Consider the following 13,561-nt stretch of genomic DNA (forward strand, 5'->3'; position numbering starts at 1 on the left):
TCTTAAAAAGAATTAAGAATGAAAAAATTTCTGGTTTTAAGTTTTAAATAGTTTAAATTTTAAAAGTAATAAGTAAGTAAAACCTTAAGCTAATATTAAATTCCGGTTAATTTTGTTATTTAATTCCGGAGGAACAAATGATTAAAATTATAGTAACACAATAATAAGGCGAATATTTCTTAAAATTCCATTTCTTGCGCTCCTTGAAGTGGAAGATTTTAAACTGCTTTAGAGCAATTTTAAATTTAAATAATAATATTAATTTTAGATAAATATTTTAAATCCTTTAGTTTTAAATATAAATATTTCCATAGATTCTTCAATATATTTTAAATTTTTCAAGTTTTCTTGTTATTTTTATAACTAGATTTATAAAAGTGAAGAAAATATTTTAGAGTACGACAACCTTATTTAAGAATAATATTTTTGTATTAAGTTAAATTGTAGAACCACAGTATTTAAAAGGTTTTCAAGAGAAAAAAATAAATGAGAAAAACAAAATTAAAGAAAAACAATGCAAAGCCAATGAAAAGGAAGTAATAAGAAAACAAAATTATAAGACAATTCAAAGGAAATTCACAGGATTTTGAGTTTGACGTAAAATACATTGTTTTTGTTTTTGTTGTTTTACATTTCGTAATAAATAAAAACATCATTGATTTTTTTGGCCATTTGTTGGAAAAGAAAGTAAGTTTTTTTTTTGTAATTTAATTTCCTAAATTATTCTTTGGGAACATTAACCTTATAATCTTTATATTTTGTAGTTTGTTATCGTATACTGGACAATCACTGGTGGTGTTTTAACATGGCAAATAAGTTTTTTAAATTTTTACTGATATTATGGTCTGCGACTTTAGGTTTAGTAAGAAAATATAAATTGAAATTAGTTTTGCATTATTTATTCATGTTTTTACTGTAATGGTGCTAAAAGTAGCCGGAGTAGAATTATGGCTTCTACTAAATGATTGAAAATTCGTCCAGAATTCTCTTAAACACATTATGGAAAATAAATATGGAAAAATTTTGCGAACGTTATTTCTATTTTACGACGCCAAGCTCTGTATTCTTAAATTGTCCAAATTTTGGTAAATAATTTTGTTATTTGAACATTTTATTACTTAAATAATTGTACATTATCTTTACCCTAATTCCTATAAAAACAATGTTAAATTATTGAAAAAACACATTTCATTAAAAAAAAAAATAAAAATTATGAGGATTCCGGAAAAGGAACCATTCCGGGGCAGCATGATTTATTCAAGGTGAAAAGATAAAGAAAAGGTAAAACAAAAATTTTTTTTTATTTGTAATTTAATGTTTTAGCAAAACTTTAAATACCCAATAAAATGATCCTTTATCTAACCATTATAGCTTATCTTATTTCGTTTTTCCACAAATTTATTTTTAAGCGGGTTTAGTTCTTTTCAATAATTATGTGTTTAAATTTCCATAAGATTATATCTGAGAAAAAATATTATGTATTTCTTAAATAAAGATTATTTTACATTCTGCATAGCTATAAGAAAATCAAATTCAATTTATTCCTTGAATATTTTTCCAATAAAATAAATTTTTAATATTAATGTATGAATTTAAAATATGCTAGAATTTCTGATAAAATGGAATTATTTTATCGATAAAATTACGTAGCTAGATAATTTTGAAAACAGTGAATTTTAAATTTTATAAAATAGAAAAAATTGCATATATTAAGGAGTAAATTTAATATAGAAATTAATGAAAAATTATACTGTAGTTTAAAGGAACCTTTACTTAATTCAATTTATAATACGAAAGAATAATGCTTTTGTATCAATAGACAACGTTTAATTTTTTTGCCAATATTGCACCGGATTTATGAGCCAAAATTGTTTCGTACTTATTTGAATTTTAAAAAATTAATTATTTATTGAATTAACAAGAAATAGAGGAACTTTAATTACTTACCCGATAATGTGACGGCAGGGACGGATCCACTGAAAGCCTATTACATAATCTGGCTGCTGCTGTTAATTGCTCTTCATGAGCTTCTTCATTTGTTTTATCATTTGGTATTGTTGGTTCAGTACCAGAAACTTGATTCATTAACCAATCAGGAGGTTTAGTTCTTCCTTTTGGTAACCTAAATCGAAGTATATTTATTGTTCTACGAAATAGTGATATTTCTCGTTTTCTTGCTGCATTACTCTGAAATATAAAAGAAAATATTAAAAAATTTTTAGTATAATTAGAAAATCTTAAGAAAAAAAATAGGAAATTTAATGTTGTAAAAATAATTAATAACCATTGTTGTGGAGTTTTAAATTAAGATTGCTGTAATTTATGAGCATTAATTCTCATTGTTTAGAGAAAAATGTTATAATATACGAGTATGAAGAGAATTATGCTAATGGAACACGATAGTAGGAGACGCTTTATTAGTTTATTAATTATTTCAAAAGTAATTGAGAGAGACACTTTAGTGGCAGTTACATAGAAATTTTTAGCACTTTTCCAAAAAATTTTTTGAAAAAAGTGCTTATTAGTTTCACTCTGTCCGTCCGTCCGTCCGTCCGTCCGTCCGTCCGTCCGTCCGTCCGTCCGTCCGTCCGTCCGTGGACACTTTTTTTGTTTACAAAACTTCTACACCCTTGATGATAGAAAGCTGAAATTTCATACGTACATAGATCTTTACTAGAAACTTATTTCCGTAGAACAAAATTTTTACCTATCTCCCCCCCGCTAGAAGTTATACCCCCCCAAAACCCTAAAAATGGCCTTTTCTAAATATTTGTTGCAATGAAACCATAAGCATTTTTGAAATTTTGCAAACGCAGAAAGGCAGTGGCTTGCTTTCCCTAGCGTGATATACTATAGTTAAACTTTATAAAAACAAAATGGCCGTTCAAATTTACCGTTATCTAAAGTCCCTTTTTTTCCAAATTTTTGATGTCGTTTTTCTTCTAGACCCCATAATCTAGAACTTTGAAATTTTAGGGGCTTTTAGATATTAACAAATAGTTCATTTTGTTAGAAGAAAATTTTTTTCCATCTCCACCCCCTCTCAAGTTATCACCTCTTGAAATTCGTAAAATTTGAATTTTTGACACCTTATATTTCCGAAACCGCAAGCTTTTCCAAATTTTTATGAACTCAAAAGGCTAACGGTAAATTCCATGAAATTAAAAAATATAATTATTTTTCTTAACTCACACAATTGACCCTTAAAATCGAGCATTATGTTAACCCCTTTTTATATTAATTTTTGCTTTATTTCAAAGACTATGCATATATGCGTCATCCTAAATATATGCAATCCTAGAAATAGTTTTGTGTATGAATGAAAATAATTTTTATAGCGTGATAGGTATACATAGAGTGTTTGTAAAAGCAGAATTTTCACTTGTTGAAGGGAAAAGTGCTACAATACAAACCGTTGGTTTGACCCAACTTTATTACTTATATAATTACAGATTACTCAGAATTACACAAATTTCTAGTATCTGAGACTTTATTTATTGCGATGGTCTGGAATAAGGACTGAAATATTTAAATTTAGTTGGAAATTTAATTATTAATTATGCTCGATAATCTATTGTTCTAATGTAATCACTGTTAGCTTTAAGCAAATTTTACTCTGGAAATTAAATAAATAATATTTTTCAAAAGAAAATAATTTAGATGAGATTTTGTCAAATAAATTTTTAAATTTTTGTCACGTATAACTTAATGTCCAACACACAAACGTAAAGAAATGTTTATATATATATACATATATATATTAAATGAGAGAATTTGAAGGAAAAAAGAAATTATATTGTAAAATAGAAGAAAGAAAAGCTTGCGGTTATTTCACTTTAAATTTTATTAAAAATAAAATACTAGGAAACATGAGAGAAATTATTATGTGTAAAATATACAAAAAGATATAAAAAAAAAAGAGAAATTCTTAAATATATTATTAAGGTTTGGGGTCCTTAAATATATAGAGCATTTATGTTTGATTGACTCGAATTATTTTCTTATACAAAAATGAATTGGGTAGTTGAAAAAGAAAATTTAACTTTTTCTTTTACATTTTTTTCTTCTTCTTTTTTTTTTTTAATAATATAACATATTATTGCTTCAAAAAAAAAAAAGGATATTCTAAGAATTTTATTATATTGAAAAAAATATAGTCTATACGAATAGAAATTTTGTGTTGCTAAAGTAATGTCCTTGATTATATCATTGAATTTGAACAACATAAAAAGATTTTTAACAAAAGTTCACTGAATTGCTGTATAAGCATACAAAAAAAAAACAAAAAACAAAACAATATACACAAACAAAAAGATGAAATCCTTTTTTCTTTTCTCTCTTTTGTTAGCTATAGTATACAGTTGCCAAGAATTGCTTGATTTTACATATTGTATATTATTATTTGTTTATATGATTTAGATTTATGAAAGTTTAAAGAAAAATTTTTTTCAAAGTAAAATTAAATTACGTAGTTGACAAAATTTTAAAATCCTTTTCGTAAAAAATTTTGAAAAACAAAAACACAACTTCAAAATATTTTGCTCATTTTGTGGAAAAAAATTTTTTTTTAGATTATTTTAAACTATATCTGAATGGTATACTCGTATTTGATTGAATTATCAGTATAACAGTTTTGTATTGAATGAATTGAACTCAATAATTTGAATATGGTAAACGGTTAACTGCAGTAAAAATTTCTCATAAATATTATTTTAATAATAATATTTTATGGGTAAGAAATTTTTTGGATTAAATTGAATTGTGGATAAAAATTGAATATTTTCTTAAATGGTTGAATATTGAATAATGATGGTTGAATCTTCTATAGAATTATTATTGTATTGGTCTGTTAAAAATATTTAGAAAAATCTTAAATATAAATAAATAAATAATTTTAAATGATATTATTATAAATTTGAACAAAAACAAATATTTTGAAGCCGATTTTTATAATTTTGCTTAAAATATAAGTGCGATTGGGTTAGAATATGATAACGCTTTAATTTATTTAGTTAGACAATTTTAGAAGAAGCTTATTCAAGGTTTTGTGCTTTATAATATGATCCTTAATATAATAATATTTTAGGGAAATTTTTTTAAGATAATAAATATTTGATTTTTAATTCAAAATTTAGGATATACTAGAATAGATTTTAGTTTTTCATTTCATTACACTATAGAACTTTAATACACAATGTTTTTAAAACTCATCAACAATAATTGCATTCAATTTCATTATAATTATTTATATAGACATAATATAACATAATTATTTATACATAATTGCCTTCACTACTTCAGGACTAGGAAAGCTAAATGAATCATATTGAATTATATGTAAAAATATGTTTATTTAAGTTTTATATTTTCAAAATTTCAGAATTTATTAACATTATTAAATTCATTTTAGATGTACGCACATAATATTCACATACAATGTGGATTATATTAAAAAAAAAAAAACAATTGAAATTTATAGATAAAATTTATTTCATTTTGATATCATCCTTCGAGAGGATATAACAACTATACGAGAGGATAGCGCTTATAATAAAACTTTATTACAAAACAAAAGCAAAAAAATAAATGAATATCAATAAAAAACGAGATACGTTTATACATTCGCCTTATTTAAATTCATATACATTCGTACACTTCTACATGTTACACAATGCAAATATATATTAAGAAATTCGAAAATTTTATTAGTCAATTAAAGATATCGTAGAATATTTAAACGTTTTTAAAGATGATTCGGTTGATCAAACACAATTTGTATAAGTTTGCAAATAATAAACATTACGTACGTAAGTTTATGCTGATTGCACATATTTCAAATAAAAAAAAAAGAAGAAATCCGAATAATTCAGTGAAAAAATTTGACTGAAATAGTGAAAGGATTCTTGTTTTTGTGACTTAAAAGTTTTTTTCATAATAGGAAATTTCTGCTTTTTTTAACTGACCAAATTATGTACAGAAGATTATGGCCATATGAAATATGGCACCGAATTTCGGATGTCGGAATGCAATATGGAATGGCACCAAATTTCGCATGTCGAGTTTTCGGTGGGAACGAACTTCTCCATACTTAGGAAGCGTAAATAAACTACTTTTAGAGAGATGTCGCCCAGTCTGCTTGTCGGTCTTTGTGTGCCGACGTGTGTCTCAAGTTCGGCTGAACCGATTTTAGAGAAATTTTATATGTGAGTTTATTTTGGCTATGGCATGGGTTGATCATCTTTTAGGATATGTCAGGCTTTGGAAATTGTTCCTTTTTGTCTAAAAAAAAAAAAAATCAGCTAATTTCCTATATATTTAAAATTTAAGGTCGAGCTGTCAAAATAATAAACCTATAAGTTTTTCAGAAAGATCAGGGCTCGGAAACGGAGTTAGGGGCCGATTTTACATTTTTTACCATATCTACAGAACGAATTGATGGATTTTCTTAAAATTTGATATTTGAGTTCTGGTTGTTACTGAAACTAACTGTCGAATAAAAAATGCCGAATCTTTTCAGAGAATTCGAAATGCACAGAGTGAATATTGCTACTAAGAGTTAAATTTACACTTTTTGAGGAATGTTAATTAAAAACTTACTAAAAAGGAGTGTTTAAAACGCATTTGTAAATAAATTTTGTAATGTAAATTGCGATCGGTTATGTGCTAACCACATCAGATTTGTTTCTTTTATGTAAGAATGCTATTTTTCAAAATTTACATTTAGATTAGATTGTTAGAAATTGTAGTAAGAGAATATTTTTAGAATTGTCATCTTTTAGAGATTTTGTTTTCAGAGAGAGTAAGACGATTTAATTTTTGAAATATTCATGGTAATCAATTTCGGTCATTAACTTCAAATTAACAAGATAAATTTTTTTTTTATATATGAGTAAGAAATTATTGCATTTCTTTAGGGATATGGCATACTAATTTATAATGGTCAACAAAGTAGTTCTATTATTCAAAAGAACCCAGTATTTATTATTCCCATCATTTTTATTAAGCAAATTAAAATTTTTTAACAAAAATTTAAAGAATTAAATTTCTTCAGATTTTAAAATTTAAAATAATGAAAAACTTATATGAAAATCTTAAATTTAAAGCTGTTAAAGTTCAATCCACCTGAGAAAGAATATTTTATTATAATTTCTCTTGTGCAAAAATTAACAAATTATTTCTTTTATAATTTTATAATTATTCTAAAAAGAAAAAGTACCTTAATAAACTTTACGTGTAATTCTTAACTATTAAATTTTTGATCCCATTTAAACTCTCTAATTTATAATTTAGTATTTAATATACGATTATTATGTACTTAATTATAATTGAAAACTAATTTCTTTTAATACATGTGTAATTACCCCGTTTAAAACATATTAAATTTGTTATATTTCAAAGAAATTTTATTTTATAATAGTTTTTATTATGCAGTTAGGGTGAAATTATTTAATCCAAGAACTTGCAATGCTAATTAATTAAGTTTTTCTTTAAGAGAAGGTAAAAAATTTAATAATTTAAACATTTCTATGTTTTACTAAATTTATGTACATAATTATATATTTTTGCATTATTTCTAAAGTGAAGTGTTGGGAGATTATTTTTCTAAGAAGAAGTAAATAATAAATTTAAAAAATTTTATGTTCTTGCTGTTATATAATAAAAAGTAACATCAAATAAAAGATATGAATGTAAAATATCCTGTTAGCAAAAAGAAGGGATTTCGGAATCGTTGAGTGGAAATGAAATTGAGTGGAAATTTAAGCAATTCCATTGAGATAAGGGATTTTCTTTATAGAAAATTAAAGAAATCTAAGAATAATTGTTTCAGAAAGCAGAGACCAACAGTGTTAAGACGTAAACCGTACATTTAAATAATTTGTAAATTTATTATTATTAGATAAGAACAGAAAATTTGCACAGCCAATTTTTTCAAAAAATTTAAATTACTTTTATGTGATCCTTCCATTGTAATAGAATATTGTTATCAAAAAATGCTCTATAGTGAATTTTAGTTCACTATTGTAGTTTTTTAACAAAATAATTACACTCATTTTAAATGAATGAATGAAAATTCAAAAATTTCAAAATTTCTAAAACTTTCATAGTTAAATTGTAATTTTAATTATTCATTGGAGAAAAATTTTAGTTCAAATTATCATAATGTACAAAACAACAAGACTATTACGGTGTACATATTGTATATGATGCAAAGAAGCAAGGAGATGAAATCATATTTCGTTACGATATTAAAACGGTTTTCATGTACTTTGAATTAAACAGTTTAAGGTAAAATTTTATTACACAAGTAATTTTCAACTTTTCCTCTTATTTCATTCTCATGAATTATTTTATGTTTTTATAAAATGAATTTTACGTGTTAGTTAGTTGTAGAAAATTTTTGCAGAAAAAAGGAGGAAAAATTCATCAAAAAAAAAAATATATAATTATGAAATTTATTCTATTGCATCGTACTGAATTTTATTTTATTTTTTATGATTTATTACAATTTTGCATTTTATGAATATTAAAATTTTTAAATAATTTGCATATTGCTGGCAAATTATAGAGTTTAATTTCTCAAAACATTTATTGTTATATTAAAATAATATGATTTAAATAATATTGCATATTTATAGGGGTTTCTGTAAGTTTTCCATTAAATTTAAAATTGAATAGCTAACACAAATGAAATTCAAATAAAAATAGTAAGAAAGTAGAAAATTGTAATAGAAAATATTCTAAGGACACAGAAAATGAGTTAAAAAAGCTATTGGATAGTCAGTAGTAAATCTTTAACCAGATAGGTCTCCACTATAATTGAACAAAAACTTTGGGATTTTTTTAATTCAATACACATTCTATATTAAGAAATTTAATTCAAATTAAAAGAAAATTTTAAAATTTTCATCTACCAAATCTAGAATTACCAGCTAAGTGAGTTGTAATATAATTCCATTACAAAATCAGGTCTGCATCCAACGCACGAATGCAGCTATATAAAATAATTCTAAATGATATAACTCGGGCTGTACATGTTTTTTTTTCACCTCACAAGGTTATAAAATTCTTCTGGGTTACCCACATATTACCCACATTAACATATTTAAGTAATTTTTCAGAATTAGATTTAGTATGAAATTTCCTACACATTTGAAATTTAATATGAATCAAATTAAGAAAATTCTAGAATTTTATAAACTGGTTTTATTTTCTTCGCAATATTTTATTCACATTGTTATTTTAATTTTAATAAACAAATATGTGAAAAGAATAAATATTTCGATTCGGTTAAGTGATATTACGAAGGTAATTTATTTTAGACAGTGCTATCATTACCTATTATGTAATTCATATATATATATATATATATAAGAATTAATTTTACTTTTTATGAATTAAGTTTTTTTCACTGCATTTGATTTAAAACTAATATTGATAGTCTTAAAATTACAATGGCGAAAGGCAAAATTCTTTCTAAATCATAAGAAACTTAATTTTAATAAGTTTATTTGATAAAATATTAAAATTTAAATTAACCCCTATAATTTTATATTTTAATGTGTAAACTGTTATAAAATATTTGCATGGGATATTAAATTTATCTTCTAAAGAATTACTATAATTAAAGTACATCTTAAAGTAGTATTAAAAGTTTTTATGAGTGCAAAACAAAATTTTTTTAATTTTTAATGTAGGTATTTTAATATTTTTATAATATGATTGTTCTTCTTAAATAAATCTACATAAAGTATAAAAAAAAATTATATTGTTAATATTAATTTATTTTTAGAGTATATCCTATTTAAGCTTGCAGTTCCTATTCATACAGACGAGAAAAATTTTTTTTTTGAAATCTCATTCAAAAGTTTTTTTCATTAAAACCGCACTTTTATTTGATTTGCAAAAAATAAAGAAAATTTTTCAGGAAAAAATTAAAACAGAGTCGGCTGCAATAACTAAATTCACTTTGATCATAATCTAAAAATAGGTTTTCGATAACAGTAAGGCCACCAAAATAATTTTGATTATCGCAATTTTACAATTCTATCTTTTGTGCACGTCATTCATTGCATTTGATATAAATACGCAAGAGTTGTATATGAAATGTGATGCACTGAAATTTATATGGCACAACTGGGGGTTCCATTTGCTGACAAGGTCACAGAATTCATCTAAACTATATATTTATCTCTAGTAAATTATTTCGGAATTTTTCAAAAAATTATGTTAATTTTATGTTATAATTATTTATAATGCATGACAAACAAAAAAATGTAGAATGACTAAATTACGATACTATTGTGTCATTAAATGTGTTATCACAATAAAATTGTGAAAAATTACTTGTATATTTAATTTTGTACTTTAAGAACAATTTTAATGATAGTGTTGTAGTGATTATATAAAATTGTGTTGTTTGAAAATTTAATCTACTAAATTGAAAAAAATATATTTCAAGGAAATTAATTTTAAATCTGTTACAAAATCTTTAAGAAAATTTTAATGGAATAAGAACTATAATAACTGTAAAATCTTAAAATTTTAAATAATATTTTTGAAAAAAAAATACAAAATCGTGCATGTAAATTAAAATCAAACTTCATAGAATTAATTTTTATTAAAAAATTTTTATGAATGATTTTGGCATTTTTTACTTGACATACAAATTTTGACTAAATATCAACTAAACAATAGAAAATTCGAATATGCAATAAAATTAAGAACAAATCAAATATGAATTAGCCATATTTTATTTGCGATCACAGAATTATTGTTCACAAGGATAAAATTTTTTGTGTTATTCAAAAGCATTTAAATTCAAGAATTCTATTTTAAAGATTTCCCCCAATTATAATATGTGTGTGAGCACTTTTATATGTAATATACTCGTACATATATACATAGGTAATATGGTTTAGAATAAAAAAACAAAATTAAAATAATTACCGTATCATTTATTTCAGGTACCTCAGGTATATTAATTGTTGAAACCATTTCTTTCCTCCTGTTTTTAATTTTCTATATAAACAACATTTACCAATTTTATTCCTTCACACATACATATGTACATATATAAAAACTGGATATGCAATATTTATATTTATATAGATAGTTATTTTTAAAGTTTGTAAATATTTTCTTAAACTTGTGTTTATTTAATAATTTTCTGTTTTTATTTTACTCTAATGGTATAAACAAAAAATTCGCAATGGGATCTTTTGGTTTTCATCTTCTGGCGAGAATTATAAGCAAAAAAAAATTATTTTTTTTTTATTTTGGTTTTATTATTTTTATATTTTATTCTCTTATATTTTAACTATACACTCAATTTAAAAATATTTTACTGTTGTGCTTGGAAAATTTAGAGTAATAAAATTTTGACAAAAGAACAGCAACAATAATAACAACAACAATTTATATTTTAATACCAATTAAATTCTTCATATATATATATATATATGTATATAAGACGATAAAAATTTTATAAATTATACTTATGTATATATCAATACTTACAGAGATTGTGGAAGAAAAACCAAGTTATTTTTATAAAAAAAAATATTTCTGGAAAATTTTTAATTATTTTGATTTTTTATTTCAGAAATATTTTAAGTACAAGGTGTATAGAAATTGTTATTTATATAATTTGGTCTTGTTATATATCAAGGTTAAAGAGCTGGGCTTTGATTTTGGTACATGATTTTCTTAATACAAACTGGTAGCATTAATTATCAACTCCACGTTGATGGTTTTTCTATTTATTTATGCACCATGGTTCGTTATGCTGCTAAATAAAATTAAATTTGATTTAATAAACTATATATTATATGATATAGAACTATATACTATATAGAACTGAAATTCACTTAAATCAAAGCTTATATGAATTTCATATCATAACAATTTCAAAACTAAAAAAATGTTATAGGCTCAATGATGGCCTTGTGATCACGGGGTAATGGTAGCAAAACGGCACATTTGTGATATTTCAGGTGCAGTGGACTCGTTGCACTTTTCCCGGCAACCAACCAATGAAGAAAATGAGATTTTGTGTGTTTCCAATAAACTTTAAAATTTACACTTCCGGAACGAGGCCAAAATTTTAAATGTTCGAAATTAATTGGATTTTAATTAAATATTTTAGAACTTAAAGTACCTATATAAAATCAAGTCAGCACTTAAAACAAAATTTGAATTGCAAATGATTGAATTAAGAGAGGATATTGATCGTAATGAGAAATATATAAATACATACAAACCTACTTATATTTCAATATCTAAGTAAATTTTATGTAAATTCTCTAAACACTAAGAAACATCTACCATTTTTTTTTTTGGGTGGAAAACTTTATTTTAATTAAGGTTGTTTTTGTAATTTTTCTTTTTGCATATTTATCACCTTGTCTTACATTCTTATCCTATTTGTATAGGTACATGGAAATGCTTGTACATAACATGTTGTAAAAAGTACTTTAAATTTGTATTTGTGGAAACTTTTTTATTTTTATTATTTTCAGTTTTGAAAAATTTTTCTCGTTGGTTTTCTTGTTTTTTTTTTCTGTTTTTAAACATTTGAAACTACAATTATTTTTAAAACGATAAGAGTAATAAAAACAAAAGGAAGAAAACAACTGTTATGACACAACAACAACAACAACAATATAATAACAATTGAGTATAATATGTATGTAGAATGAAAATTAATCCCCAAAGTGCTTTTAATATACGCTCATATTATTTACTATATGTTTAGGTACTAATTTAAGATTGTTGTGTAATAAAAAGAAAAAACCAAAACACATCGTTCTCAGAAGCACTATGGTTTTGTATTTCTCTTATATTTTTTTTTTTTTTGGGGCATCATATATAAACAATAAAGTGCTTTTAGTTATTTTACAAAAATATTGTGGGTCGTATTTAGGTTTTTAATATTTATATATAATTAATATTTATAGAAGTAAATAAGTAAATAACAGAAGAACTTGAAATCAATTATTACGAATCAAAAATAAGGACAAGCTAAAAATAATTAAAATAATTATTTGAAGGAGAATGTAATGGTGAACAATTGAAATACAATTGAGAGTAAAATGTATTTTAAGTAAATAAGAAGCATATTTCTCCATAATATTTGTGAAGAGCTGAATTTAAATAGTTTAACTCTATGTTTAAAGAAACTGGTTGCAGAAAATTGAAATTTTGATAGAAGAGAAGAAGGAATGTGAAAAATTTCTTTTAAAGAAATTGGTTTTCTCACAAGATCAATTTAGGTACATAAATTTCACCCTTCTATTTTAAATGAAACTAAAATTTTGTAAGCAGATTAACGATAGATTGATAGTACTGATAGAGGAATCCAGCAAAATTTTTCAAATAATTAAACGAAGAAACACGAAATAAGCAATTTATTTAAAAGTTCAATTTTAATTCTGGATTCTAGAAAAGTGTGAATGGAAGTATTACTTATTATATGTAGTAAAAATTTTCTATATTTTCAATGCTTTATTGATAATAATGTAATTACATATTTTAATAATGCAAAACCAATCAAAAAAAATTT

At 23.6% G+C, this 13,561-nt stretch overlaps 1 protein-coding gene across 4 annotated transcripts in view; it reads right to left on the minus strand.

The window, feature by feature from the left end:
- LOC129610059 (cyclic nucleotide-gated cation channel subunit A) overlaps window positions 1–13,561 on the minus strand; it is a 118,833-nt gene that overhangs the window by 17,123 nt on the left and 88,149 nt on the right. For all 4 annotated transcript variants that reach the window (XM_055522384.1, XM_055522385.1, XM_055522383.1 and 1 more), the window contains one exon: window positions 1,948–2,187. In XM_055522384.1, coding sequence (XP_055378359.1) covers window positions 1,948–2,187 — 240 coding nt within the window. The remainder of the gene's footprint in view (window positions 1–1,947; window positions 2,188–13,561) is intronic.

This window comes from Condylostylus longicornis, unplaced genomic scaffold (genome assembly GCF_029603195.1).
Source record: "Condylostylus longicornis isolate FDR11 unplaced genomic scaffold, ASM2960319v2 ptg000043l, whole genome shotgun sequence".
NCBI classification, from domain to species: Eukaryota; Metazoa; Arthropoda; class Insecta; order Diptera; family Dolichopodidae; genus Condylostylus; species Condylostylus longicornis.